The 15,251-nt window shown below is 47.0% G+C and overlaps 2 protein-coding genes across 12 annotated transcripts in view; both read left to right on the top strand.

Moving 5' to 3' along the window:
- Window positions 1-793, top strand: part of ACSS1 (acyl-CoA synthetase short chain family member 1) — a 58,790-nt gene extending 57,997 nt beyond the window's left edge. For all 4 annotated transcript variants that reach the window (XM_026016408.2, XM_072727392.1, XM_026016409.2 and 1 more), the window contains one exon: window positions 5-793. In XM_026016408.2, coding sequence (XP_025872193.1) covers window positions 5-184 — 180 coding nt within the window. In that variant the 3' untranslated portion in view covers window positions 185-793. The remainder of the gene's footprint in view (window positions 1-4) is intronic.
- Window positions 794-9,634: 8,841 nt separating this feature from the next.
- APMAP (adipocyte plasma membrane associated protein) overlaps window positions 9,635-15,251 on the top strand; it is a 172,241-nt gene continuing 166,624 nt past the window's right edge. For 7 of the 8 annotated variants that reach the window (XR_011995358.1, XR_011995356.1, XR_011995355.1 and 4 more), the window contains exon 1: window positions 9,638-9,839. Coding sequence is in view for 2 of the 8 variants with exons in the window: in XM_072727390.1 (XP_072583491.1) it covers window positions 9,748-9,839 (92 nt within the window). In the remaining 6 variants the exon portion in view is untranslated. Of the gene's footprint in view, window positions 9,840-15,251 lie in introns of all 8 variants that reach the window. The other variant, XM_026016340.2, reaches the window with a different exon arrangement.

Genomic DNA, 15,251 nt, shown 5'->3' with positions numbered 1-15,251 from the left:
CCAGGTAGTGAAGCGTCTTCCAAAGACTCGGTCTGGAAAAGTCATGCGGAGGCTCCTGAGGAAGATAATCACAGGCAGAACTCAAGATCTGGGGGACATCACCACCCTGGAGGACCCCAGTGTCATCACAGAAATCCTGAGTGCCTACCAGAAATACAAAGACAAGCAAGCTGCCTCTCAGTGACGAGCTCTGGTCAAGACCCAGTGTCCACACCCCTAACAGAATGTAGCTCTCAGGTTTGCTTATTTCCTGCTGTCTCAAAAGCAGTACTCTCCAGAGCATAACCCATACTGCCCGAATGTGAAGCCTATGCTAAGCCTTGCCTTCTTTCTGCTGAGAACCATGAAGAGGTACTATTAGACATTCTTATTAGCAATTTGTTCCCCTTGTCCCAAATTTGGTTTCCTGGAATGAAAAGCCATGGTCATCTCCATTTCTGTTGCCTCCAGACAGCACAGGAAGGTGAAAAGCCTGGTAAAGCATGTCTGCTTAGATCACAGAACTAGAAGCAATCATGTTTTTTTCCGGATGTTTCTAGATACAAAAAGGCAGAAATTTTATTTTTATACTTTTATAATTTTGGAAGAATGTGCAAATACACATATGTAGTGTGTAGATTTATATGTACATGTTCTTCGTAACATTCAGAGTTATGAAAATCTCCTTTTGTGCCTTTGCTTATGGGGAAATGTGGAGGTCAGAGGATGAATTTTTAATGTTTGGCATATTGAGGAATCTGTATTGGAAATGTCTATATCTCTGTCTAAATATAGCTATCTTGACAACTTTCAAGCTTGTAGTATCCTTTTTTTGATACATATTTCTATTTCCTTTGGTTTATGTGTAATGAAACCTAACTCTTAAAAGTGAGGTTATGAATGAGCTCTGATTTTAGCTCTAGAACCATTCATGTATTGTTTCTCCAAGCTAAGATGTGGAAAGATTTCCCTCTCCATCTTGGATACCTTGGAGGTCAACACGCTCCACATATGTGGGGATGTTAAGGGAAAGCCCATGAAAACTCAAGCGACTCCTTGTTAGGGCACTAATTTGGCTAGAAATGGGTGTTTCAAAACTGCCTGTCCTTCATTCTGTGGTTGGTGTGGGAAGAACCACAGATGTTCAAGGATGAGACTTGGAACTCTGAATCAAGGCTTTTTAAAGTATGCCTTAAGTCATCTGAACCTTAGCAAGTGGACATAAATCATTAGGTTGCAAAGTGTTTCTTTACTAGCCAAGCATGCAGGGGCCAATGGCATGAAGTACAGGTGAAGGCAGCCGACTGAGCTGGGTCCTTGGGAACAGGAAAAGGTTGTCCTTATCTATACCCCATATTATATGGTGCCTTGCAGCTGTGTAGATGTTCACGGGGTGTCTGGGGTACTGAACACCTATTGTGGGTCATAGCTGTGCTTGCTTCTCTGATTAGGTGAGTATGCCTGTGACCAACAGGATGGCTATTAGCTGTAGCCCACAGATATAGAAAGTGATGATCTGCTTTCTGTTGCGAAGCAATAAGCAGTGCTTAGCAAAAAGAATCATGCATTTGGACCTACTGCATATGTGGTGGACCTGGCTGACTGTGGTTATGACACTATTTATGAAATGGCTTGGACATAAACTTGGACAGTCACCAGGGCAGTACAAATAAAGTTTTATTTGGTTCACTCTCTTCTTTCTGTGGTGATGTTTTGATCAAATAATGCTCCTGTTGTTGCTGAATATGATCCTAAGGACAAAACTGGAAGGGGCCTATTCATTCAAAAGAGAACACTAAAAAATCCACTGGGGAGAAAATTCATTACAGGGAAGAAATATACACTCAGAACTCACTTATCTCAGACTGTTACTTGGTAAACTTACCTGTGTCTAGATTGCTGTGCATCCAATACATTAGTTATATGTAGCACTTTAGGTGTAAGTAAAAAAAAAATATATATAGAATGGAATAAAATATTCTGTTCCACAGTGCCAGTAGCCCCAGTTCATATGCTCAGTAGCACATGGCCAAAAGCTAACAGATTGGACAACAGCATTCCCATCACAGAGTTCTGGTGGTGGGTGCTAGTCTGGAACACCGACAAGAAAGAGGAAGCAGAAACAATCTTGGTGTCACAGACTGCATCCGTGAGCAGCATAGGCTTGCCTGAGAGACCTCCCATGATACAGAGTTATCTTTTTTTTAGATGTAGGTAGATGAGGTTTATGTCCTTCACTGACCAGAAAAGATGATTTTAGAATAGCACTGAACTGGTGTAGTGGCAGGTGGGTTATGAGAGGCCCCAGTCTGGGTGGCTCCCAAAGACTGGACCGACTGCTGCATACAAAACGAGCTGGGAATGGCTGTGCCCAGGGACAGGGTCTGCTCTTGTGCTCTGGAGATGGTGGCAGGAAGACTGGGGGGATATCCAGGGGCCTGAGCCAATGCATGGAAAGGCAACTCACTGTGCAGAGACGTTTTTGCATCCAGGATGTGGTGGGGTGTCATGGTATGATTACTCTCTAACAGGAATAGTCTGTAGCCACAAGACAGGATGTGGAGGCTTTTGGCTGCCCTGGGGGCAGGGCCTATTTGAGAACAGAATAGCACAGAAAAAAATGGGAGCCTGGAGGGAGAGGTGCACAGGCTAGTCAAGCTGTATCAGGCCTGCCCTGACCCCAACATCACTTTTTGCTCTGGATTTTCTGTCATAAATGAGATATCCTGACAAAGGCCAAGTCAGGGCATGGAAACAGACAGGGTTGGATTGGGATCCAGAGACGGCTAATCTGTGTTCATTCTGTCTCCCGGCCAGCATGAACTTGTTAATAACCATAAATCCCAGAGGCAAATTCTATTCAGATTCAGAAAAGAAGCAGTATGGGGTATCTTTGAAGAATAACTCTCATTTAGAGTAGCTAAAAGAAAACAAAAGTTGTGCTCAAAGGGAAAATTCAGCTTTTCAACATAATTCCTAAACGGAAAATGTCCCTATTAAATCTAAAAATGGAAAAAAGAAATCATGGTTAATGTTCATGACATAAGTGCACAGTGTTTATCTAAAGAGGAGTTATGAGCTGATTCAGGTGCACATTCATCCCTAGTTTACCCAGAGCAGTGAGTTCAGGGTGCAGACAAAAAAGTGTGAATTCTGTTTCCTGGGCCTGACTGATGAGAGGAGATTCGGCTGTGGAATTAATGTGAGCTCTTGGTCCTTGCAGGGCTGATTTGCACCCACTGCACCAACCACCTTCAGGATACCCAACATGAAAAGAGCAGCAGCAATGGTCACACTGCTGGGCACTGTGTGTAAGGAAGCCCTGAGAAGGTTCTGGATTCCATCCCCTCATCTCCTCTGTGCATGGCCCTCTGAGGCAGAGGTGGGGAGAGGCACAGCTGGGGTGTGGCTGGAGCTTCTCTGGCTCCACTCTTGATCCCTGAGCTCAAACCAAAGGTGTGGCCCCTTTTCCAAGAGCTTTGAAGAATATCAGTGGCATTTTATTTTTATTATTATTATTTTTAAGGTACTTTACTGTTGACCTCTGAGTAGGTCTATGAACTGGTATCCTGGCTAGGCCAAGAGGAAGCTTTCCTGAGACAGTGTTTTTGGAGGAGTGGTGATGGGTGATGCCAACTTGAGTTTTAGTGACCTCTCACTGGAGTTTCCCTTCACCACTTTGGGAATTTTGCTACATAACAGGATTAAATCAAGCAAATATGTAATTTCTGGGTCTGTGAATATGACCTTTCTTTGGCTTTTGCAGTATTATTATTTTTTGTTGTTATTGACTTGTTTTTATTCATCCTGTTTGGGCTCTTTATTCATCCAGGCTTCTTGGATCTGTAGCTTGATATCCATCTTAATCAGTTTTGGAAATACCTCAATCATTATCTCCTCAAATATAGTTTTTGCCTATTTGGTTTTCTTTTTTAAGGATCCCAAACTTCCCATATGTTGGAACTTCTCACCTTCTATTTTCTAAATCGCTTACTGCTTTCATTCATCTCCAATGTCTCACCTGACAGCAGAACCTGAGATGAGGGCTTGCATGCAGATGATTTGCTTAGGAATGTGACTCTAGGGACAGGTGTGAGGACTGGAGCTGTGATACGGGAGGAAAACCAAGCAAGCAGGCGCAGTGCTGGGTCAGCCAGCACTGTGAACCACTGCTCTATCTCACATGATAGAATCACTCAGTAGGAATGTTCATCAGGAGGTCTCTGACCCAACTCAGAACAAGCTGTCTGAAATGTAGCATGGCCTCATAACTTTCTCCTTTGGAACCTGCAGATGCACTCAGGATAAAGTGGGTCTCTTCACTGGGTTCAGCTCCCTGAACCTGTCTCCAAAAAAAGCCCTTTCTACCTGCTGCCCTGGCTTAGAAGTACTGGAGTATCATTTTTGTTCTCTTACCTTACTCTTTGGAGAGAAAAGAGGGGAAGAAAAAAAAAAAGCCTGTTTCTAAACGCTTTTGCTCAGTTGCCCAGATTCCTCTTCTCCGGGCCTTAAGGATATGGGGACAAGGATGCCCTGAAATTTGTTCCCAATCAGCCATGCAAGAGGCAAGCTGTGACCCTCCAAGTGCACCAACAGGAGGCCTTTGCTAAGTGTGAAGCTGAAGTTTCTGCCTGTACTAGCCTTTATTCCAAACAGCAGAGAAGGAGCTGGTTAGTGCCCCTGGCACCTGCACCAAAGGGTACCAACTATGGCCAACGAGGTGAAAATCCAGTGAGTAAAAATCTGACTCTAAATAAACCTAGAAAGAGCAAAGGGGAAGAAACCTGGGGCTGGCTGTCCTAGGACATCATCAACAAACTGGTAAGTACTGAGGAGTTTAGAAAGTCTGTTGGAATAGGTGGCCTGCCACCTTCTTTTGCAGACAGGTTGGGATGTTCTTGGTAAGAGCCACCAACTAGGTAACTATGCCTAGTCTCCTTGCTCCTGCAGACTAAACTGTTGAGCAGCCTTCTGGATGCACAGACATTTTGGGCCGATTCTTTCCCAAAGGACATCATCTCAGCCCAACCACACATCTCTGTATTCCTGAGTCAAGGAAACACCTCACTCTTATAAGTTTGCATACGTTTGCTCAAAAAGGCAGAGCAGAAATTGTCCGAAGGGAAATAACTAGTTGCTTTCAAGAAATGGTTTCTGGGTATAATGAAATGTGATTGACAAGTGACTTGTGCCAACCAGGAAATGTCAGTGCTAACATTCCCAAGGAAGCAATGAAGCAGATGAGCTCACTTCCCAACAGAGGTAACAATAATGAATGTTCATGTCCGTGTCCATGCAGATGCTGACTGGCCAATGTCTCTCCTACTGAGCACCTTTTCTTACCAAGTCAGGGTTGACCTTAGCATCCTCATTTAGGTAATTAAGGCAGTTTTCTCCAGTCAACTTATTTATAATCTTTACCTCTCCCCCTGCCTGCTTTTCACTGGGGCAGACATCAGAGTGGCAGCCTGCCATGCTCATGCCTATGCTGCCTGGTCTCTGCTCTTGTTCCTCCCTGCCCTCTCTGTGCAGTGGAATGTGGGATCCTGTCTTCTAACACAGCAATCAGACTTGAGCACCTCACCAAAGTTGGAAATATCAGAGCCTCAGTCCAGGGAGCTGGACTTAAGACAAAGAGACTGTAGTTAGCTGGTGGGATACCCAAAACAGGAAGTCATGGAGAACTGGGCTTGAGGCAACAATTTTCTGACATGGAGGCATGTCCAAGTGGACACTGCTGACACAGCAGATGGGATACATTCAGGTACAAGCACAAAGTGCTCAGCTGACCAGACCTTAGATGCCCAAGGGGTTGTTTTCCTCATGTAACCCAGAAGCCCAGGAGTATGTGGTTGCTGGCATGGGTCAGCAGCCTAGGTTTTCTGTTCTCGGTGTATTGTCTTTTAGACTTCAGGGTGATTTCCTACAGTCACAAGATGCTACTGCCATTCTAAGCATAACTGTGGGGTTCAGAGCAGAAGAAAGGGCAGGACCCTCTCTCTCCTTTTTATTGGAAAACCAGGAACTTTTCCTAGAGGCCAAAAGAAACCCTAGATTTCTGCTTTTAACTCAAAGCCAGAATCTAACCTGTGACCACCTTAGCTTTAACAGCTGGAAATGTGACACTGTATCCAGCTATAATAGAGGGCAGCAAAGAAGAAGATGGGCAGCGACATAAAAAGGCTTGCCACAGAATCACAGAGGGATGAAGAGAAAAACAAAACAAAACACAGCGAGGTACCAGGGATACTGAGAGGAAGACTGCTTCTGTTTATCCAGGTCCTCATACCAGTCCCTGTGAGGCCAGGCTGTATTTTCTGTGTTGGAGTTCCACGAGATACCCTCATATCCTTCTGATAAGTCCCTCCTTCATCTTAAGTGGGCTTTTGTAGATCTCCGTGTCTGGCAACTAGATGATCTCTAAGATACTTTTTCTACTCTGAACAAGGTACTCTATGTTCTCTCACTTTACACTCTCCACTGTCCCACCTGAGCTGACACCAGACTTTCCCATCACAACACAACTTCGTTTGAAGCCTGTCTGGAGCAAGTCCCTCCTGGACTCCTGTTCTCCTGGATTCAGGGCAGGAGAACTCCTGTTCTCTTGGATTCAGGGCAGGGAGAAGGGCTCTGTCTACTGCAGCTCTCCTTCACCTCTTTAGAACACCTTTTAGTTTATTCTTCTTCCTTGACTACTCACAATCTTGCAGTCTACCTTGTCACCCCCGTGCGGACCAATCTATGGATACCCCATGCTTCCCTCTTAGCCTGTTTCTTGTCCTTGTCCATCCCCTCAACCTGCGCATTATAATCTTACTTATCCAAGGCCTGGTTCACAGGTCACTTCCTCCATGAAACCTTCTCTGGGCACTGCTACCTGATGGGACTTATTCTTTGTGGTCCCAATACACTGTGGTTCCTCCATTGCACTGTTTTATAGCAATTATGCTTATCTCCGAGATTATAATATGTATGCAAATTGGCTCACCTTTTTTTTTTTTTTTTAATTTATTTATGATAGTCACAGAGAGATAGAGAGAGAGGCAGAGACACAGGCAGAGGGAGAAGCAGGCTCCATGCACCGGGAGCCTGACGTGGGATTCGATCCCGGGTCTCCAGGATCGCGCCCTGGGCCAAAGGCAGGCACCAAACCGCTGCGCCACCCAGGGATCCCACATTGGCTCACCTTATTTCACCTTTGTCACAGCACTTGGTTGAGCACCTGACAGGAGATATCTGCAAAAGAAATGGAAACAACATGGGACTGAGAAAAAGCACTGGACTGAAAATAGGGAGTATTTCTACCTTGAGCTGTGAGGCACACTACTGGCTGCTTGCTCAGCATCAGTGCCTCTCTTTCCATGCTGGAACTGTGATTTGTTGAGATAAATGCCTTCAACATGAGCCAGAGTTTCAGTGCAAGTGGGCCCCATGCCTACTCTCAGGGTGCAGGGGGGTGGCTTCTGGTCGGTGTAGCCCAGTGGCTCACAACCAGGGGCTATTTTGTCTCCCAGGGGACACAAGGCAATGTCTGGAGACATTATTGATTATCATGACTAGATGGGATGCTATTGGCATCTAGTGAGTGGAGGCCAGGGATCCAGCTAAACATACTGCAGTACACAGGAGAGCTTCTCCCTGCCATCTCCAACGAGGAATTATCTGGCCCAAGATATTAGTGGTGCTGAGGTTGAGAAATCTGGTCTAACCAATTACACAGGTCCCATCTCCCTGCTAAGAACTGGGTGGCAGTGAGGCTGGAACCTGGGGAGAGAACTGAAATAAATCACAACCAGCAATGTGGATCTCACTGTGAAAAATGGTACTAAACTGTGCCATTCCACAGAAATAATGTAAGCTCAGACCCCTGCATTTAGTTTATTCAGATCATTTGCAGCAAGATAAGACAAGCTGATTTCCCAATAACTCAATATGGACTCATGTGTCCCAGGTCTGACTCCTCCAATGAGTCTCCTAATTACAAATGCTGGCCCATCCCTGCCAAGACCATCTGTCACAAACGTTTAACTCAAGGACCCATCCATAACTCCCATTTTTGAGGAGCCTGACAAGTCCTCTGAATTTCTTTGCTGCAACAAGTTCAATAAACCTAACTTTATTACCATTACTTAACTTTTTACAGGTATGTTCCTGGCTGTTTTTGGTTGGTGGGCTTTAAAACTGGGCAAGGAATACAAATAATTCCAATGCAATGAGCTAAGTCCTATAATTGGGGCATGTTCAAAGTGGTTTAGACTCAAAGATGTTCTGCCTGAGAGATTAGGGGAAGAGTTTTCAGCAAGGATACTTGAAGTGGGTCCTGAATGAAAGAAGTCATTTTGGCCAAGCGGTGAAGGAAAAAAGCACTTTCGCAAGAATGAATAACACAGACGTAGGCAGGGAGGCACAGAATCGGGAATAGCAAGCAATGCTGACGGGGTATGTGAAACGCAGGGCAGGAGGCCAGTCCAGGCAGGCAGGGAGGGGCCAGGCCCTGCGGTGCTGTCTAAGCAATCCCGGATTTAACAGCTCTACTGGTGGTATTAGGGAATGAAAGAAAATATTGCCGAGGCCTAACTGCGTCTGGCCAGGCCTGGAATTCCTGCAGGACTCTTCACTTCCCTCCCGCTGGTTCTTCATCTCTTACGAGAAACAGTCACGTGCAACTCTGGTGCCGTCTAACACCAAGAAAGGCAATGGATGGCCTGTGACAGGGAAGCCTCCAAGCGCAATACGGAAATGATCCTTGACGCTTCATTTTGAACCTGCCTTTCCTGAGGACGACGCGCAGTCGCTGCCTTTGGTTTCCTCTCCCTGGAAATCCTGTTTCTTCTCAAGATCCCGGGCACGGCGTAGGCCCTTGATCTGACCAACGCTCTCACAAGGTCACGCTACTCCCCTGCAATGTCACATTCCACTCTTTACGCCCATCTTCCCGATGACCTCCTTGAAAGTCTCACGTGTCCGCGAGGCAGCTCGTCCGCGGTTTGCTCGCGGCTGCGGCACGGCCGGCCGGCTGCGCGCTCGGGCCGCACTTGTGGCTGACGCAGCTTTTACTTCTGGGGGTGACCCTTTCACAAACGCTATTAAAGTTCCGTTCTAGCAAAAAGGCCCAATACTCCGCGGCCTTAATCCGAAGGGCAGCACGTCCCGCGTTCTCCCCTTGACGGGACCCGCCCACGGAAGGTCCCCGGCGTTCAGGGGACCCCGCTGTTACTGCCGCCGCAGGCCCCCGGGGACACGACCTTGGCATTTCTGGCCCGCCCGGGGGCGACCCGGGGCCTCTGTCCTGTGACGAGCGGCGCGGTCCTCCGTGCGCACAGGCAGCCCACACCGCGGTTCTTCGACGACACGTGGCCCCCGCGCCACGACGACAGGAGCGCAGGGGCCGGGCCGCACGTTCCGGGGCCTCCGAGGCGTCCGCACCGGCTCGGGGATCGCTTCCGAGCCCCGCGCCCGGCCAGGGACCCGGCCTCGGCACCCCTCGCTCGCGGGGAAGAGCCCGGAGCGGCTCCCGGGGGCCCACCCCGCCGGCCGCCGGAAAGGGCGGGGCAGTGACGTCACTTCCGCGCACGGCGGGGGGCGGTGCGGGGGGCGGCGCGGGGGGCGGCGCGGGGGGCGGCGCGGGGGGCGGCGCGGGGGGCGGCGCGGGGGGCGGCGCGGGGGGCGGCGCGGGGGGCGGGCGGGGGGCGGCGATCCGGCTGGGCCCGCGCGGCTCTCGCTCTGCTCTCCGGGGTGGGCCGTGGGGCCCGCGCTACTCCTCACGCCATGAGCGAGGTGGACGGGCTGCGGCAGCGCCGGCCGCTGCGGCCGCAGATCGTCACGGACGACGGCCAGGCCCCCGCGGCCAAGGACGGCAGGTAGGCCGGGGCCTTGAGGCGGGCGGCGGGTGGCCGGCCCCACTCCGACCCCGGGGACGCGGTCTCGGCAGCGGGCGCGCTGCAGGCGCCAGCCCCGAAGGCCCCCGGCAGGACCCGTCTGGTGGCGGAGGAAGCAGCCTGAGGGCGGCCATACGCACCCTGCGCCGCGTTCTCGCTTCGTTCTCGCTCCGGGGTTCGGAGTCCGTCTCCGCCCGCCGCTGCTCCTCCCGGTGTACAGAGCAGCCGCTCCTCCGCCTGCCCAGCTCCTCGCCCCTCTGGCCCGACCAGATCCCGGGGCCAGCCACCTGGCCAGGCCCCAGGGCTTCCCGGCCCCGCGCTCGCGGCCCCACGCGAAAGCGCCTGGCGCTCCCGGAAGCGCGGGCCCCGCACCTGCCCAGCGCTCGCGGCCGGGTCCACAGTGGTTTTCGGGAAAAAGTAAGGAGCAAAGTGTCATCGTTAAGCAACTTTTGTGGGAATCCAGGCTTGCAGATTTTTCCTGATAGGGACGAAGAAGCATAGGAAAGTAGTTGATAAAGAAATCTCAGGATTTTGGCCTTCGCTTCTCCCAACCTTCCAGAATTTAAATATACCACGTTTTGTTAGCTAAAAACCGAGGCAGGATCCTTTTTTTTTTAAATAAATTATTTTTTATTGGTGTTCAATTTGCCAACATACAGAATAACACCCAGTGCTCATCCCGTCAAGTGCCCCCCTCAGTGCCCGTCACCCATTCACCCCCACCCCCCGCCCTCCTCCCCTTCCACCACCCCTAGTTCGTTTCCCAGAGTTAGGAGTCTTCATGTTCTGTCTCCCTTTCTGATATTTCCTACACATTTCCTCTCCCTTCCCTTATATTCTCTTTCACTATTATTTATATTCCCCAAATGAATGAGAACATATAATGTTTGTCCTTCTCCGATTGACTTCACTCAGCATAATACCCTCCAGTTCCATCCACGTTGAAGCAAATGGTGGGTATTTGTCGTTTCTAATTGCTGAGTAATATTCCATTGTATACATAAACCACATCTTCTTTATCCATTCATCTTTCGATGGACACCGAGGCTCCTTCCACAGTTTGGCTATTGTGGCCATTGCTGCTAGAAACATCGGGGTGCAGGTGTCCCGACGTTTCATTGCATCTGAATCTTTGGGGTAAATCCCCAACAGTCCGAAGCAGGATCCTTAAACATACATTTAAAAAATATCCTTATGTACTTATGCTTCTCTCTTTAATTTTGTCTCCTGAGAATTTTTAGAGAGGACCAAGAGGCCCCATGTAGACCAGCCTCAAAGTTATGGAACTGATTGACTTACAAGTTGATAGAAATATTGGAAATATTTATTGGTGTGCCTAGGGGTGTGCTACATAATAAGGGCTAGTTTTTGTAGGAACAGACTGAATATTCACTAATGATAATAAGAGGACCACATTTGAAGGAAGGCTGTCGCAAAGAGGAGCACTTTGACTTCAGAAAGGCAATTTGCAGAGAAGAGATTTTGGTAATGTTTGACTCCTTGGGCCAGTGGAAAGGTAAGGAATATACTGAATAAACTCAGAGGTTTCCAGGGACGGAGGACTTTCAGTGCTCACCCTGGGCAAACCAGGACAAGTTGGTCACTTTACTGGTTGTGGATACTGTGAAGTCATGGTCTGCTGATGACTGAGGAATCTTTTAGAATGAATATGTAAGGACTGGCAGTTCTTTACCACAGAAACCATGAAAACAAGGCTTTCTCCTACGCTTCTACTGAGAAATGAAAGAGCAACTGGTTGTGAGTTCACCCTGAGGTGCAGGGTGTTGAAAATCAGGGCATACAGCACCTGATGGCACTTGGGTGGGCCCAACTCCTGGCTGCATGGCACAGGGGCAGACTTAAGTACATTATTTTTTCAGTTCCTCTGTGGGATTTCTGACTTAATGGCAGGACTAATTGGATGTTTCAGAATCATCATCTGCTGCTGATCTTTTCCACTTTGCCTTTTATAAAACTGTGTTTATATAAGACATTTTCTTGACTTCCCTGTCGATGAACATTGTTCTTATTTTCCTGTGTTAACTAAACTCTTTCTCTTCTTATGTATTTGATCCCGTTTCTATATATCTGTTAATGGTCTCTTTTTTCAAAGTGAGTTCTCACCTTTTCTACTTTTATTATTGTGACACTGTAGTTGTTTTTCTTTTTTCTGATGTGATTCTTTTCTATTTTTCATTTCTCTTGTGATCATTTATTACCTCATTGTCTTCTAGATTTACCTTGAAAGTTGAGGGTTCACCTTAAGCCAGGAAAGCATTGTGTATAGTGGGTGAAGTAAAGCAATCTGAACTGTAGAATAAACTTTAGATGAGCTAAGCAGGAAAAAACCACCATGAACTTGGATGATAAGTTATTCAATCAAGAGAACAGAAGTAGGTCAGTAGATTTTAGTGGAAGAGACACCTAGTGATACTTTAGGTTGTCTCCTGACTCTTGCCATGAAATGTGATGTCAGCTCTGCTTGGCTGCTGAAGTCACTGAGGTCTATGTGAGTGAAGTGGTTTATATAAAGTTAGAGTAATGGAGTCAAAAGACAAGCAGAAATGAATGAATAAGGATAGCATTGGCAGCTGGGCAATGACTGAGAAGCATATTCTTAAAATTATGCTTTGGAAACAAGTTTTTATGGCAAAGCTCTTGAATTTTTGTGTTTAAGCTATAATGGGGAATGTGGTCATTAAATCCCTTTATTCAGTGTGGAATATAAATGAGCTAAGCACTTTAACATACTAGTGCAAGCTTATTATTTGGCATCAATTTCTCCAAATGCTTTATAAACTCTATCAGCATGATTATAATAACACTGATACTCCTTCTCTTTTGGAACATAGTTCAGTCTAGGAAGAGAGAATAGCTGTTTAATGTCTCTATATAAATGTTAAGGATTGACGAGTGAATACATTGAAATTTTAGAAGCTACTTTTTCAATAAACTTCTGAAGGATTTTAAGCTAATTAAAAGTCTGTACTACGTTCATTTTCTTTTTCACTTTTTAAGACCGAAAAGTAAGGAAGGCAGGATGGAGAGACAGATGGGACCATCATAAAGTTGTGGTAATGAGGAGTTAGGAATCAATGCTTTCTTCTCAGCCCTCCCCCAAGGTGTGTGTTTCAAATGGCTCTTTTAACTTGTTTCTAACTTGTTTTCATTGCTAAAATGAAGACATCTACAGTCAGGGATCCCCAGTTTAAAGGAATGTGAGAAACCAACAAGTTCAAGGTGTAATCAGTTGAAAGACTGGGCTTGGTGCTGTTTGACCTCCTTAGGTTCCAAGGGTCACCTTGATACCCGGGGCTCTGGTCCATAGGTTTTCCCACAAAATCACAAACAATCAGATTGTTTTTGATCTCATAGAGTCTTCAGTCTACAACTCAAGACCCTGATGTCCTGTGTGCAGAAGGGGATGGAGAACACCTTTTAGGTTTGCCTGGTGAAGTTACAGAGGATTTTGCAAAACATGGCTGAGCCAATAGTAGTTGCCAAATCCTGTTGAGTCACCATGATTGCTCTCTTGCTCTTAGAACTGTAGGAAATTTCAGGGTGCAGATGTCCTCAAGGAGGGCGTTGCTTAGGGCACTTCCAAGAGATTGGAGCAAACAACTTGATTTGCCAAACTGCATTTGGAAGGGAAGTTGCCAACCTTCCTGGATGTGTCAGCACAGATTGGAAAGAGACTATGACGAGAATGTGCAGCACTTTGTGAAAATACATAGGGATACATGGAGTGTCCTTTTTTTAAGATAATGTAAGGCAGGTGTGCAGAGGCTGGGGACAAATAGGCAGGAAAGGCAGAATTATAAGTGACTGTGAGTCTGCAGGAATGAACCTTGAGCCAAAATAAATTTGCCCAGAGCTTGGGTACAGAAGTCCCATTGCCAGGCAGTCACAGATTCAGATGCCTCCCAGGAGAGCAGCATTCCTGCTACTTATTGTTTATGGAGCACTTTTGATGTTCCAGGCCCTGGTCTTAGCATTGCACGTACATTGGTCACTTTGTTTAGTTCTTATAAAATCTTGCTGTGTGTAAGGCCTATGGCAGGTGTGGCGCTGGGAAAAGAGGACCTGTGTATCTGTCTGAAGAGTAGAAAGCCATGAACATCTGCCCTGCAGCCTTAGGTTTTATGGATCTCTGCTTTTTCAAGAGAAGCTGGATACCCAGGTTTTTATGTGAAAACTCCATATTTTTCAGTTATGATAATTAAAGCCATTTTGTGGAGTGACAGTTATGGTTTAGACTAGAGCTTTGCTTTGAGTTTTGGGCACCACAATTTATGGGAAATTTTGACAAACTGAAACAACCAGGAAAGTTCTGCAAGCCCCACCACCATCTGAGGGACACCTGTAGGACTGGAGATTCTTTGACCTAGAAGGGTGGTTGATTGCATGTGTTACTTTCTGGTATCTGCTTATTTACTAGAATATACAGAAGGCAGGAAACTTTTTTTTATTGCTATCCTCCTAAGGCCTTGGATAGTACCTGGCACCTGCATATACTTGACTACTAAATGCTGTGTGCGAAGGACTATTAAATGAACTGAAGCTGTGTTGTCTGATGTAGCTACTTGCCATATGTAGCTATTTAAATTAACTGGACTAATATTAAAAATTCAGTTTCCCATTTGTACTATGTAGGGGGTTTGAGGGATTTGGGGGCAGATCAAGGAAAAAGATGACTGTGAGATGGCAGTGGCACGCACGAGCTTTATTGGGCAACACATGGACAGGTTTGCATGTGGGAGCAGTCTCTCGTTCCAGGAGAGGGGGCCACAGCCCAGGAGGGGAGGGGAGTGAGCGTGGGGAAGAAGAGCCTCTATCCAGGTGAACCTCTGGGGCAGCAGCAGCAACAGCTCAAGGCCTTGAAACTCTTACCGATGGGTAACTATTGTTGGTGAGGTTTACAGAATATGCAAAGCAGACAGTTCATCTAAATGGCTGAAAATGTGCTTATTTGACTATTTTTTAAATAACCAGGTATGTGAAAGTTTGAGTTTGGTGCTGGTGGGCCTTTGGAGGTAATGGGTTTCGGCCTGCAGGGAAGAGACAATATAGGGCCAATACATGGAGGCCATCTTTGGCTCATTTATGTAACATGCTAGTCCTGTTCCAAAGTGCTCAGCTACCACACAGAGTTAGTGGCTGCTGCATTGCTAGCATTGCTGAGAGTTCTGTTGGACAGCACTGCTCAAGGAGTTTAAGTGGTTGTTTATAAAACCTGACTACAGAACATTCTAGTAGAGGCTGTGTCTCATGATCAGCTGGGGCGGGGTGGTGGTGGGGGTTTGTTGATGGACATCCATCACTGGGCAGGGAGTTGGATAGAGTTGGTGTTATCCAGCTGCACATCAGGGACAGCCAGGGAGCACTAGAGAAGAT

This window comes from Vulpes vulpes, chromosome 11 (genome assembly GCF_048418805.1).
Source record: "Vulpes vulpes isolate BD-2025 chromosome 11, VulVul3, whole genome shotgun sequence".
Lineage (NCBI taxonomy): Eukaryota > Metazoa > Chordata > Mammalia > Carnivora > Canidae > Vulpes > Vulpes vulpes.
The sequence above is the reverse complement of the archived record's forward strand: the minus strand, read 5'-3'. Positions and strand labels throughout refer to the sequence as shown.